Source organism: Marmota marmota, unplaced genomic scaffold, assembly GCF_001458135.2.
Source record: "Marmota marmota marmota unplaced genomic scaffold, marMar, whole genome shotgun sequence".
NCBI lineage: Eukaryota > Metazoa > Chordata > Mammalia > Rodentia > Sciuridae > Marmota > Marmota marmota.
The window spans coordinates 11,912,658-11,928,344 of record NW_026000169.1 but is presented as its reverse complement, the minus strand read 5'-3'; the positions used below and the strand labels follow the sequence as shown (position 1 = coordinate 11,928,344).

At 36.3% G+C, this 15,687-nt stretch overlaps 1 protein-coding gene across 1 annotated transcript in view; it reads right to left on the bottom strand.

Moving 5' to 3' along the window:
* Positions 1–8,248, bottom strand: part of Irag2 (inositol 1,4,5-triphosphate receptor associated 2) — a 111,844-nt gene extending 103,596 nt beyond the window's left edge. Inside the window, exons 1-2 of the mRNA XM_048787189.1 lie at positions 7,651–8,248; positions 6,572–6,682 (exon numbers count right to left, since the gene is read on the bottom strand). Of these exons, the coding sequence (XP_048643146.1) occupies positions 6,572–6,682; positions 7,651–8,221 (682 nt within the window). The 5' untranslated portion in view covers positions 8,222–8,248. The remainder of the gene's footprint in view (positions 1–6,571; positions 6,683–7,650) is intronic.
* Between the last annotated feature and the right edge of the window lie 7,439 nt (positions 8,249–15,687).

Here is a 15,687-nt window from a genome sequence, read left to right as displayed (position 1 = left end):
AAAAGGATCATACCTCAACATTAAAGGCTGTATATAATAAAGCCACAGCTAATACCATACATGAATAGGGTAAGGATGTCACTCACCACTCTTATTCAATATAATCCTACAAGCTTTAGAATGAACAGTTAAGCAAGAGAAGTGAAATACATTCAAATAGGGGGTGATTAAAACTATCCATGTTTACAAATGATGATTCTATATATAGAAAAACCTAAAGGTTCTAAAAGGATAAATTACTAAAACAGAAACAAATTCAGTAAAGGAGCAGGGTGCCAAATTAATATACAAAAATCATCAGAATTTCTGTGTACCCATAATGAATTTGCCAAAATAGAAATATGACAGCAATCCTAGTCACAATAGCTACAAAAATATCTGGGAGTACACTGAGGAAAGATCTCTGCAATGAAAATTACAAAAATACTCCTGAAATAAATTGAAAAAGACACTAAAAGATGGGAAGAATTTCTATGTTTGTGGATTAGAAGGATATTTTTCAAGCATACATACTACCCAAAGTAATCTACACATTTAATAACATTTTTCACAGACTAGGAAAAGCAATCCTAATATTCACATGGAAGTACAAAGATAATAGCCAAAGAAATGTTAGACCAAAAAACAACAATAAATAAATAAATAAAAAGCTAGAGGCATTGCAATACCTAATTTCAAGACATATATGACAGAGGGCTGGGATATAGCTCAGTTGGTAGAGTGCTTGCCTTGTATGCACAAGGCCATGGGTTCAATCCCCAACACCAAAAAAAAAAAAAAAAAAGGTGTATGATACAACAGAGAACAGAGTTATATTGATAACCAAAACACCATGCTATTGACATAAATACAGACACATAGAACAATGAAATTTAATAGAGATTCCAGAGATAACTTATTCTACAGAAAGTCTCCAAAAACAGTTATAATTTGGATGTGTGGTGTCCCTGTGTTCTCATAGGAATATTCAGAATTAAAATGATTAGTTTATGAGTGCTTTAATCTAATCAGTCCACCCTAGTGTGAATAGACAGACTGGGTAGTAAGTGAGGGCAAGTGGAGCATGGTTGGAGGAGGTGGGTCACTGGCAGTGTGTCCTGGGAGGGTTCCTCTTCCCTGTGGCCCCTTCCCTCTCTCTTCTTTCTGCCAGTGTCCTGAGTAGCTTCCCTCCACCTTGCCCTTCCACTATGATGTGCTGCCTCACCTCAGACCCAGAACAACACAGTCAGCCCACATTGGCCTAAATCTCTGAAACGGAGCCAAAAATAAACTGTCCCTCCTCTAAGTTGCTCATCAGGTCTTTCTGTCACAGTGACTAGCACAAACATACACAGAAGAAGTTCAGCCTCTTCAAATGATGCTGGGAAAACTGGATCTCCACATGCAAAAGATTGGAACTTGACCCCTAACAATTACTCTAAGCCACAGCAACTCAAACTGAATTAAAGACCTAATAAAAGTAAGACCTGAAACTTGGAAACTACTGGAAGAATACAAAGGGGAAATACTTCCAAGACATTGGTACATGCAATGATTTCTGGATACGACCCCAAAAGCATAGGAAATAAAAGCAAAACTTGACAAATGAGATTACTTCAAACTAAAAAGTTCCTGCCCAGCAACCAATCAATCCAATGAAGACATAACCTATAAAATAGGTGAAAATATTTGCCAATTATTCATCTGACACAGGGTTAACATTCAGAATATATAAGGAACTCAAAAAGCTTCAACAAGTAATCCAACCTTTAAAAAAAAATGTGCAAATAATCTGAACAGACACTTCTCAAAAGAAGAAATACATATGGCCAAGAAAATATGTCCCAATGATTAGCTATGAGAGATGCAAATCAAAACTACAATGAGATATTATCTCACCCCAGTTAAAATGCCTATCATGAAAAAAAAAATTGCTGGCAAGGATGTAAACAAAAAGGAACTCATACACTGTTGGTGGAAAGGTAAATTAATATAGTCATTTTAGAAAACAGTATGAAAGTTCCTCAAAAGCCTAAACATAGATCTGCCATATGAGCCAGCTATAAATTAGCCACCAAAGACTACCTGAAGCTCGTGTTTAGTGTAGCACTATTCACAATAGCCAAAGTAAGGAATCAGTCTAGATGTGTATCAACAGATGCATGAATAAAGAAAATGTGGTACATATGCATAATGGAGTATTATTGTTATAAAGAGCAACAAAATCCTGACTTTTATAGCAAGTTGAATAGAACTGGAGTAGATTATGTTAAGTCAAATAAGCCAGACATAGAAAGACAAGTAGCACATGTTTTGTCTTACAGGTGAAAGCTAAAAAGAGTTGACCTGAAAATAGTGATTATTTGATTTGGGAAGAGTGATTGGGGGGTAGAAAAAGAGTTGGATTTGATCAGAGCATGTTGTATGCATGAATGGATATACCACACCAAACCCCACCAATGTGCATAATTACTATACTTTAATAAAACATCAATAAAATTCAGTTATTTACCCAGATATCTTATACTATATGGAAAAAGAAGAAACTGTTGATGCCAACAAGCACTCAAAAATGTTAAGTGAGAAATATCAGATTATAAAACAAGTCTGGAGACATTCCCAAACATACTTAGGCAATATGGTAGTCTATCTCTTTTTGAGAGAGGCCTGGAGATTGAACTCAGGCCTTTAAGCATGCTAAGCACAAGCTCTACCACTAAGCCACACCCCGACCCCACAGTATATCTTAATTTAAAAAAAAATCTTAGATCATTTTCAACTGTGGTAGTAAGATGGAAAAATTCTAGGGCACCCTCATGATCCCACCTTCTGATGTTTGTGACTCCTCTCTGGAGTGTGGGAGTGGCCTGTGGATTGCTTCTAATCAATAGAATATGGCAAGGGTGATAGAACATACAAGCATAGGATTGCGTGATTATGTTCCAAGACTGCAATGCCTGTCTGGCTGGAGTCACTCGCTCCCTTGCCATGTTATGGCCCACTATGTTGAAAGACAGAAGTGGCCAGGAATTGAGGGAGGATTCCAGCTGACAGCAGCAAGTAATGGAAGCCCTCAATCTTCCCAAAGTAAGCCACAGATGAGATAAGTGGCCCAAGCAGCACCTGATAGCCCTGGGAGCTCTGTCACAACAGTCAGCTAGGCTATGCCTAAAGTGAGCCACAGAAGTTGTGAAGGAATGAATTGCATCATTCCATGGAAAGTCAGCTATGAAGAACTAGTACAATAGTCAGTTATGAGAATTGATAATAGTTTGGGTATTATTTGGGGGTATTATTTTGAAACTAATGCATGTGATTAAATAAAGCAAATGAACATTTACACTGAGTTTCATTAGTGACATCGAGAATCAAGATTTCCCTCTAAGAAAGGAGATACAGAGAGAGAAGAGATGAGTAAAATTCAGTTATCCTGAATTTGCATTGGAAGAAAGACCATGAATGCAACATATATCATCTTTTAAAAATTTAAATGCATCCTACTTCTAATTATTGTGAAGGCCTAGAAACAACCACTGCTCCTTTTCCCTAGAGAGTGGTCTATACAGAACATTTCCCATGAAAAGGTTTCATGATCCTTGAAGAAATAACTGATTCCAAGGCTGGAGCAGGAAATGTACAAGATAAGCCTGAGAATTTTATAATGCCAAGAAAAATGAGGAAGGGCACATGTCAAAGTTTTTCTACCTGAAAGAGCTAAAAAATATTCTCTTAAAAAGACAGGGACCTTTCAGACAAAGGAGCCAGCTTGAAGAGTATTTTGCTGGCTAACTCTGGGACAATTTGAGCATCAAGACAAATAATGACAGTAGCATTACAAATGACTTCATATAAGAATCCAGGAATTCCTAATGATACCAATTAATTAGTGAGAAGGTAAAACTCTTGTGGTAGATTGAGAAATAATAAACATAGAAAAAATTATGGAGAAAGAAAAATTTGTTTGGTAACCATCATAATAATAATTGATTCAGACAAGAAATATCAGTGTTAAATTTACTGAGTGTGAGTTTGATGAGGAACAGAATATTTACATAGACTCAATGTATCTTCCAATATAATACTTATTAAGTACAAAGGACAAATAACTTTATACAACAGAGAAACCAGACAGACAACATAATAACTAAGAAATCAAAGTTTTTAAAATCCTGACATATTGTGCTGAAAGAACAGAACATCACTTCTAGAATGCCTGACAAAATGAATAACTTGACTCAAATTCTTGATTAAATATACCAATACCAGACTTTCTACAGTCACTGGCCCCACTCTTCATTTTAAGGTCATAAAAGACAATCTAAGGAACTATCCCAGATTAAAGGACACTAAAGAGACAGGACAACTAAATACAAGGTGTGATTCTGGATTGGACCCAGGACTATGGCTTATTCTATTGAGCAACTGATGGCATTTGAATATAGAATTGTGAATTAGCTAATAGTATTGTATCACTGTTAAATATACATCCTGACTTTGATAAATGTATTGTGGTCATCTAAGCAAATGCCCTTGTCTATAGAAAACCCATATTGATGTACTGGGGTAAAAAAATATACATATCTGCAAATTGCTCCCAAGGGGTTCAGAAAATAGAAATACAGTAATAATAAAGCAAATGAGACAAAATGAAAATGATTGGTGAATCTGGATAGAGAGCATGTGCAAATTATTCATACTTTTCTGTAGTTTGAAATTATATCAAAATGAAAAGTTACCCCCACAAATGACACTGTAATCAACATGAGATTTCCATTGTCCAATGATGGACATTAATAAGAAGATTAGAGGGATAGGAAAAGTAAAGGCAGTGGAATGAATATGATACAACTTTCCTATGTACATATATGTATGTGTGTGTATATTATATACATATATATATGCTTAAATATACATATGAATATACCTCAATGAATCTCCACATCCTGTACAACCACAAGACTGGGATCCCAATGAGAATAAGATAGACTTCATGTTTGAATATGTCAAAATATACTCTGCAGTCATGTATATCTAAAAAGACTTTTGAAATAAGCATCAGTAACAAAACTTACAATGGATAAAACATCAAATATGCTGAAATGATGAATTAAACAACAACAACAAAATTATGAGTGACCTTTAGCGGTCACTATTTGCATTTTGAAAACTGGTAGGTTTATCCTGCTTCTTCAGGACACAGATGAGGCTGGCTAAAAAGTTGATGAAACAGGGCAGAGTTTCTCATTATAAATGCATTGCACCTGATAAATTAGGATGGAATGATGGAGCATCACCATTTGCAACACCTAATGAAAGAAACGATCTAAGTCTTTGTCTTCAATTGTTGCCTCCCAAAAATCAAAACACAAAACCTTGAACTTTTATCTGCTCAAACCTCTAACTATAGGATAGAGGAAATAAATTAAGTGTTCCTATAGATATATGATCACCAAATTTTAGGTTGTAGAAAACTCTACCAAACAGAATAGTCATTTTACTTAATAACTTAAAAAGCAAGAAGAGAGAATGCCCATATTAGGCAGACAAAAAAGAGACCTTTCTTGGATATTGATTTGAACAATAAAACTTTTGTTTAAAAAGATACTTTTCACACGAATGAGAAGTTTTGAATACTGACAAAATATTTGATAATAAAGTTATGTTAGTCATAATAATGGCACTGTAGTTCTATCTAGAATCAGTTACATTTTAGTTACTTTAATATTTGCAAATAAAATAATGTAATGTCTGATATTTGCCTCAAAATAATCCAGAATAAAAGAAAACAGGTGGGATTAGGAATGAAACATAACTGGTAGACACATATATAAGCAGTTTTTATACTGTTCTCTCCACTCCTATATATATTTGAAGTGTTCCATAATTTTTAAAAATTAATCTGAAGTTATCAACAGAGGAAATTGTGAAAAGACTTATAAAAAATCATTAAATGGTTACTCAGGGGAAAGTAATTACTGATTACTTCTCCCCTATTTATTTACCAATACATTAATTTTATTACAATGCTCATGAATATTTACATGCTAAAAAATCAGTTGCAGAAAATTTTAAAAGAACACATCTCAAAATGAAACAAAAATATAAAGCTAAGTTTTGACCTAAACTTGTATAATGGTTTTATATACTGAAGTATAGGATTTCTTGTAAGACAACTCCTATGACATGTAAGTAGTTCCAAGCAATGCTTAGAATTGATAATTCAGCTGGTAAACTCAATAAAACCATCTAAGTCACTGTTAAAATAAGCAAGAGAGGGGTTGGGGTTGTGGCTCAGCAGTAGAGTGCTTGCCTTGGCATGTGTGAGGCACTGTGTTGGATCCTCAGCACCACATAAATAAATAAAATAAAGATCTATTTAAAAAAAATAAGCAAAAGAGGTACTAAAGAAATCATAAAGAAAATCAAGACCTGAACAACCAATCTTACTCCGAAGTTAGGCAGCATCCACCATGTGTGTGGACATGGGGACAGAGCGTCCCCCACGCAAACCATTTCCCTTTCTCTTGCAAAATAAAGCACAGGTGACATGACGAGTACTCCTGAACATTTAAGCAGATAGTTTTCAACTTACCTCTGCATTTTGTGTCACATGCATGGAAGATTCCTGTGAGTAACTGTTCCTCCCAGACCTTACTGGTGCTGTGCATTACATCTTGGCCATCATCAGCTCCTGGTTTCCATCCTATCAGAAGAAAAAATACAAATTCAGGTGCTTATCTGTGCTACAAGTTATTCATTTCTCATTTGGGGTATTTAATTTTAGCAAAAGAAAGCTTATTTTAATAAACAGAATCCTATAATACTGATTACTTGTCTTGAATGAACCCATCAAAAAAGTGGTCTTGAGGGCTGGGGATGTAGCCCAAGATGCACAACTCCCCAAGTTCCATGACAGAATCATAAGGAAGTAAATAAAGTAGTCTTAAAAGGTCTCCCTCTATTTTTTCCTTTTTATTTATAAATTTTTAAAAGGAGGAATAAGAGATATGGAGAAGGAAATGAAGTTTTTTTGCTTTACAATGAAAGTACCTTATGAAAAAGCAACTAGTAAGACATAGATTTATAAGAAAAATAAAGGGAAAGAAGAAACTATACAGATTACGTACAATTTTACATTTTGTTTTTCAGATCTTATTATATAAGAAACTGTTTTAAACAATCTCTTAAGTAGTTTTCTAAATCTCCATTGGCCTGAAAAATTAACATCTTCCCTGGCCTACCTCCTTTGCTCCTGAAATAGAACCCATATATTCTTACATAGTTGTTTTGCTGTTATGCAAACAAATATGAAGAGTTCTTTCAGCAAGATATCTAGGGATTATATGAATTTTAAGTCCACTATATCTGTATATTCATGACATTCTAATTTGGCATTCAAGTTGATTTCCAGGTCAGTAGAGAAATGCCAAATGATATGATTGTAAATGCAATCCAGAATTTCTATTCAGATTTTAATCAGAAGCATGTAAAATAGATTTCACACATAAGACTTTCTTTTAAGGTGGGGGATAGACACAAACATACTTAGAAAAAGATAGATGCATCCATTTAAACTTTAATAATGTATATTGGTTTTAAGTTCAGATATTCTAAAAGCAGATGTGATTTTTGTTTCACTGGAAAAACACACATTAAAAAATGATTATTTACCATCATCATTCAGAGATAATTTTCTCACCACTGAATCCTTAGTAAAAAACTGAGAGCTTTGAGCAGAGGCAGAATCATGGTCAAGCATTAAGGTACAATTGTTATTTCCACTACAGTAGTTATTCCAGTCCTTGGTAGAGAAGACATCCCCTGCTCGGATCTGTGGTATCAAAGATGTATCACACTGGTTGTTCTGTGATCTCAGCCTTACGATGTTTTCAGAACTAGTGAGACCAACAGTGTATGTGGCATTCTTGGGAGAGTACAGGTGAGAGATGGATGGGGTTCTTGCAGATGCTATTTCAGGGGATGAAATGAAGGCAGCCACTTTCTCAGAACTTGAAAAACGAGAGTCCCGCACAGGAATGTGAGCAGCAGTCATCTTCCTCAGCACCTCCTCAAAGGTTTTCTTGGCATTAGTCTGTGGACTATCAAAACTGCTAGACTGGTATTTGATAATTTGTCGAATCGGATTTGAAATTGCGTCTCCTTTTTGAATGGCTCTGATTTTTCTGCAAATGCTTTCCACTGGGTTATGCCGCTTCTCAGTTACCTTCTTTGCAGAAGTCATCCTTGGCTCTCCACCAATTGGATAGAAGTGCCTAAAGTATGGGCAAAAGTAGACACATTTTTAAAAGTTAACATTGTCTTAACTATTATCCAGCAATAGGCTACTTATTCTCAAGTGGACTTGGGAGGACATCATGACAAAATGTTAAACTGTTCTAAACAACTTCCCGTGCATTTAACTTTGATGCTCAATTGTCCAGAAAACAACAACAGATAATGTCTATAAAGTACTTACCACATGCAGGCAAGGCAGTAAGCTCTTTATACTTATCAACTTGTCCTTAAAACAATGCTGAGGTGAACATTAAAACTATCTCCATTTTTGTGCAAGAAGAGAATAAGGTACACATTCAAAATCACTGAGATAAGTGCCAGAGCCCAGATTTGAACACAGGAAGTACAATTTCAGAAATTGGACTCTTAACTGTATTGCTTTTCACTTATGCTATGTCAAATATGTCAATGATGCTAACAACTCTCATTTCAATGCCAACCATTGGCTCTGTCCTGTTCTCACTTATTTATTGAGAACTTACTGCATTTTACAAGTATTGTGTATAAATATCACAGAAACCCTGTCAGATATATGGACATGCCTTTTGGGGAGAGGAGACTGGGGATTTAACCCAGGGGTACTTTGCCACCGGGCCACATCCCTATCCCTTTTTACTTTTTATTTTGAGGAAGAATCTAAGTTGCTGAGGTTGATCTTGAACTTGCAATCCTCCTGCTTCGGCTTCCCAAGTTGCTGGGATTCCAGGCATGCCCCATCATGCCATGCTGGACATGCTCTCTTTCAGATAAGAAACAAAGAAGTGAAGTAACTTGCAAATGGTCATATCTCCAAGATGTGAGCTGAAGTATCTCTGCCTCCAGCATAGGTTTGGTTTGGGGCCAGGGATTGGATCCAGGGCCTCAGTCATGATGAGCATGCTACACCCCCAGTTTTGTTTTTTGGCAGGATATATGGACTTAAATAAAAAGCATGAGTTGACTCTTAGAATAATTAGGGAATTTGGAAAGAAATCCAAAAGTTTACCTAATTAGTACAAATAGTTGAATAGTTATGTAGAGTTTGAAAATTATGATTTAAAAAAAAAAAAATCAAACAAAAATTTGCATTTATGGATCTTTATAAAAATTTAATAGAGAACATATGAGCAGCCAAAAAAAAACTGAAACAGTTGTAATTGGAAAGGGTGTTTGGAAAGAAGATACTCAAAGCACTCTCATTCTGGCTTTATCTTATTTCAAAATAATGACTGTGGGGGTTGGGGATGTGGCTCAAGAGGTAGCGCGCTCGCCTGGCATGTGTGCGGCCCGGGTTCGATCCTCAGCACCACATACAAAAATGTTGTGTCCGCCAAATACTAAAAAATAAATATTAAAATTCAAAAAAAAAAATAATGACTGTGAGCTCCAGCCAACGAAGTTCCACCAACAGAATTCACCATTTAGGGTAATGACCACCTCCAAAGTCTTATTTTGTGATCTGACTATACTATGTATTCAAGGCTTATCTTTCAATACCAAACCGAAACACATTCTTCCCCTGAAATTCTGAATTCTCACTGGACTTAACATTTTCTGAAGTCTCCCAAAATTTAAAATTGTATCATAAATTCTGTCATGTAATTAAATTTTGTCTTCTATTATTGGATCATTTCAAATGAATCTGCATGCTGTTTTCTAAAAAAATACTTCTAAATCTTGAAATCAAAATTCATGATGTGATTCTTCATACATTATTAGTGGCACAATTTATAACCTCCAATTATATATAATACATGTAATTATGAGGCTTGAAGCCTTTTTCCCTAGCTGCTATGATAGTTAGCTCCCAACTGCTTCCAGCTACCTCCTCTCCTGGAGGACTCCCTCTTATCCCAACAGGAGCTGTTCACCTGGGAGGGTGGACGTGAAGCAGTGGTAATGACAGAAGAGAATTCACCTGTGAACCCAGCACAATTCATCTGTGCTACGATGGTGACTTCACAGGAAGGCATTCAACTTCCCCAGGTCAAGCAAAGAGCCTTAAAGATTGGCTACATATTTATCAATGTTCTCAGTGTGTATTGACCATCTCTCCCTTTTAGAGCCAGAGTGTCGAGGTGCAGATTGTCACAATAGACCCTAGACTGAAACCTTGGACTCCAGAGCCTTGTCTACTCACACCATAAAACACTGCTGTAGGGTGCTGTCCAAGCCAAGATGAGAGGCCCTGCTTTGCAGGTACTGGTAACTGACCCAGATTAACATCCTCAGCGTATAAAACACAGAGTTTGATTTTATTTTTCAAGCCATTTTTTCCCCGTTTTGTAAACTTCCACAACTCACCTATGTGAGCCCTGCTTGGCAGTTGATTTGCTAAATGTTACAATGAGTACACTTAAGACACTGACTCCTGACAAAGCCTCCCAAGATTAACTTGTTTTGCTCTTTCTAATATACAGCAGAATATTTGTGGAAGTTCAATAAGATGGGATGATAAAGATTTCCAGGTTTATGCCACTGTCACCATATATGGCTTGGAAATATCCCCTGCCTTTTCTGTCCAGACTTTTTTAATTTTAGATACCAGTAGAAAAGATTAGCTGCAGTCTTCCATAATGGAAATACAAGACTAACTTGCTTTGTATGATAATTGCCTTTGGGAAAAAAAAAAAAAAAAAAAAAAACATTAACTGAGAATTAAAAGCTTGAAAGTAAATTTAACTAGAAGTAGTTGCTCGGAGTCTCTCTTTAAAAAGGAGTTTCTCTGAGCCAGGCACAATGGCACTCACCTATAATCCCAGCTACTCTAGAAGCTGAGATAAAAGGATTGGAATGTTGGAGGCCAGTGAGACCCCCATCTCAAAAAATAAATTTCCCCCCATTATTTATCTGCTTTAGCTGACTTAAATTTGTCATGTAAGGATGGTACACTTGGAAAAGTTCCAATGACAAGAACTGCTTTTCGAACTTTACCTGCATTTATTTATAATTAAAATATTTTAATAACCTTCCTTTTAGGAAGACAATCAGTATTAAATACCTACTAAGGGCTAAGCCCTGTGTAAACACTGGAGATATAAGCATGAGAAAAACAGAAATCTGCTCTTCTAAAACTTTGGAAGGTACAGGTATGAAGAGTAAACTACAAAACCTGCCAGATTAAATCTAAGATGCACAATACAATTTTAATTTTAGAAAAACAATGACAGGGGCTGGGGATGTGGCTCAAGCGGTAGCGCGCTCGCCTGGCATGCGTGCGGCCCGGGTTTGATCCTCAGCACCACATACAAACAAAGATGTTGTGTCCACCAAAAACTAAAAAATAAATATTAAAAAAAAATTCTCTCTCTCTCTCTCTTTAAAAAACAAAAAATGACAATTTTTAGTATATCCCAAACACTGCATGGGTCATATGTACACTGAAAAATTTTAAATGTATTTACAAATAAAAAAACAAAAATACTTAAAAGATACAATAGGAAAAAAAAATTAAATAAGCTGGGTGTGGGAGCACATGCCTGTAATCCCTGTGACTCAGGAGGCTGAGGCAAGAGGAACAGAAGTTCAAAGCCTGCCTTGGCAACTTAGCAAGGCCCTAAGCAACTCAGCAAGACTCCGATTCAAAATAAAACATAAAAAGGGCTGGAGATGTGGCTCAGGGGTTAAGTGCCCCTGGGTTCAACTCTTGGTATCAACAAAAAATTAATAAAATTAAAAATTGATTTGAAATTCAAACATCATTAGGTATTTTTTGTTATTAGCCAAATATAGCAACTTAAAGACTACAGATAAATTACGTAGTTATAATAACCTATGAGAGCATATAATATGTGATTATTCCAGCTTGGAAAGAACAGGGAAACAATTAAGGACATCTACTGTGTAATATATGGAGCATTTTGCTATATATTGTTTGTTAAATCCAGGGTTAGAAAAAGAGAATTTAAAAGTGGAACTATAAATGTGCTATAGGAATTCATCATTGGATTCACATGAGCTAAATGTAATGTAAAATAATGTTCCAAATTAAACCACTGATTTCACTAATGTTATTTTATTCTTCCTACTGATTGAACTATGTGTCATTGTTCTTGCTTACATAATAGACTTCTATTCTTACTGACTGAATTGTCTTATATATAGTACAAATTCTTGAATCTTCAATTTTCAACTATCAGCCTGATCTAAAATTGTCAAGCAATAAAGTCTGTGATGCCCAGCCACATCTATAAAATAAGTCTGATTTCTTACCTAATGTTAGGCTATTTGTTATAGGATATCCACTTTTCACCAATGAGTAACTGCAGAGTTCAACATTAATCTCTAAGACATTTGTGCTCTTTGAGACTTACAGAAATGAATATTTGTTCTAACTTCATAAACGAGTTCTCCACAGGCTGAGTAAAATCTACCACGTACATACAATATAGGCAATATCACATATTAATATTTGCAAAGACATTTTGTTTATCAATATTCATTTTTTTCAGTTACTAAGAAACAGTTGAATTTCATTACAAAAAAAAGTCATAATGTTTAGAAAGTAGAATCATTGAAAAAGCTGGCAGATGTCACAATGATTCAAAAAGCTCTTTAGAAAGCCTCTGCATCTAACTCAGAGAAAGATTATGTGGACAATTATTTTTCCTTTATCAACCACCTAATATTTCTCTTCCTTTACAAAGGTTACTTCTTAAACATTGAACTTTCAAGTTTTAGATCAGATAGGCTTATTTTAAAAATCATTCAATACTTGAAATCCAGGCAAATCTTTCATGACTCACCTAAGCGAAATCCACTTAGTGGTTTAATTAAAAACAAAACACATAATGGATGAATGCAAAAATATTGAATATGTGTGTGTAGATCAATGATAAACAAAGGATTCCTTTTGCCAAAACAGTCCTTCGCTAATGATTAAATGCCACTGAACTCTTCAAAGGGACTGGGGTTACGACTCAGCAGTCCAGTGCTCACTTAGCACGTGTGGGGCACTGGGTCGATCCTCAGCACCATATATAATAAAAATAAAGATATTGTGTCCACTTACAACTAGAATAAAATTAAAAAACAAAACATTAAGAAACACCTGTTCACCTAGATGCCCCAGCAAACCCATCTTTAGTGAACCTAGTGGGTAGGCAGAGCCTGCTTTTCTATTTAACCTATGATTTTTATATTTGTCTGATTAAGCTATTTTCAGTTTCAGTGTGACTAGTATCTTATGTGATAAAATAGTAACTTTTACCTGCCTTTTCTAGGATAGATGATAGCAGCTGTTAATCAAAAGGACTTGCAAACCACAAATCCCAGATTTAATAAACACTCAACATATCTGTCATCTGTAAACTTTTCTGATTAGTAATGAATGCAAACAGGAATAGACCAGAACCCGCCCACCATTCACTTAACCTTGTTACATTAAGCTTCTAGATTGGGTCACACAGACCTTATTATAACTATCTTTTTGGAACAATTCCTGAAATAGCAGTCACACATATGCTTCTGAAAACTGCCTGCACTGGTCTGTTTCGCTTCTTGTTTTGTGAAGTCTGATTTTCTTTTCAGAGAAGAAAAATTCTCTAATTCCAAGAATTCAAGCATTCCCCTCCCATGTTCTTCTCACACTCAACTAAAACACATTCCAAATGACCAGCATGGAAATGGCCATTGAAGACAATTGTGGATCTCTCTGAAAGCCAATTGGAAAACAAATCTAGTATTCACCTGTGGAGAAGTCAAGGTTCCTAGGGAGCCTCACTTTATCACGCTTGTCTAATTATCCCCCCCCACCCGTCTAATTATCCCCCCTCCCTATTTTTTCAGTGTCTTTCCTTTCTAGACTCAGATCACATTTTCCCCTTATTCTGTAGAACCTCTGCTATAGTCTGGTACTGGAAGTTGGTCTTTGTCCACAATCCTTTGAGGTTGAGTTTGGGGTGAGGAGGCACCCGGCACTTTACATCTGGGCCTGCTCTTCCCCATTTAGGGGAAGCACTTTCTTAGCCTCAGATAACTAAGTACAAGCAGGGCCCGAAATTCAGCTAGTTACCTAGGGAAAACTCACCAACTGGTTTTCACTTGACTTTGCCAGTGCACCAAGAACCACGTTCTGAGAACCCGGAAGACAGGAGGGAAACCAACAGATCAGGTGTGTGAGTGGAGCTAATTTATAGAGGCAGGTAGCGTGGGGTGAAGTGAAAGGCACAAGCTGTAGGAGCAGGAGGCCACTGATCAGTTGCACCTGCCTGGGTTCTAGCAGAGGGTGCAAGCAGAGGGTGAAGTTGGGCGTGTAGGAAGGGTGAACATGAGGCTGTGGGCAGTGGGTGCCACGTTGGTGCGCTCTACTCTGCAGTCACAACCACACGATGAAAATCACCTGGATTGTAGTGTCTCATCAGGATGACATAAATGTCATTTTTTTAAGTTAAATTTCATAAGTTTCTCTTGAACCAAACACTATCTGGTTTTTGAAGCACTGAAAATGACATTGCCAGGTGCAGTGGCAGCCATCTGCACTCCAAGCGATTTGGGAAGCTAAGGACTGGAAAACTTGCAGGAGGATTTCAAGTTCTAGGTCAGCCTTGGAGACTTAGTGAGACCCTGTCTCAAAATAAAAGTGTTTTTTTTTTGTTTGTTTGTTTGTTTGTTTTTACAAGGGCTAGGAATGTAGCTCAGTGGTAGAGCAACCCTGGGTTCAATCCCCTGTACTACAAAAAAAAAAAAAGAAAATTTAAAAAAAAAAATTAATGACGTGTCTCTGCATTTTACCCATCCAAAACAGGTTTAGGAGATGCAGTGTTTAAATTTTGCAAAATACCGTAGCTAAGCAAAGAAGTATATGAGTGGTGCATAAATTAAGCTCCATGAAAGGTCAGGATAGGGTAATTCAATGAGGGTTCAGAAGGTTTGTAGAGAAGGTAAGACAAGTTTCGCTTTAAATAACTAATAATTTTGCATAGATGGGGACTAGGGCAAAGCTGTGTGGTGGGGATACTAAGTTTGGGCATTCTGGGCAAGCAGTCTGAAAGAACAGTGAGACAGGTGTGTGGTGTGGAGCAGTGAAGAAAAAAAAAAGTGAGATTGAATAGGTAGAGTTCAGCCAGATTCAGAACCAATGTCATTTCCCATCAGAGGAAATAATGTTCAGCTGGAACAGAGATCCTACAAAAGACACAAAACTAAACCTAACATAAAGCAAATAAAAAGCAAACCAGAATCAGAGTTCTAAGCAGACAGACTGAAGCACTTGAAACATTTTGTTCTCAAACTGGCGGTTTTGCATAATACCCTGGGGCTGCTCTAGCCAAATCCCTTAGGGTATTTATTCATATGTCTCACAGATTTTAACACTGATGATTTCTCACTTCTTCCCCTATTCTTTCCCTCCCTTTCTCCACCTGGGGCTCTCTGAAAATCCCTTTTTCAAATATCTAGATTTGTATATGTGGTCTCATTCTGTGGTCAGCATTT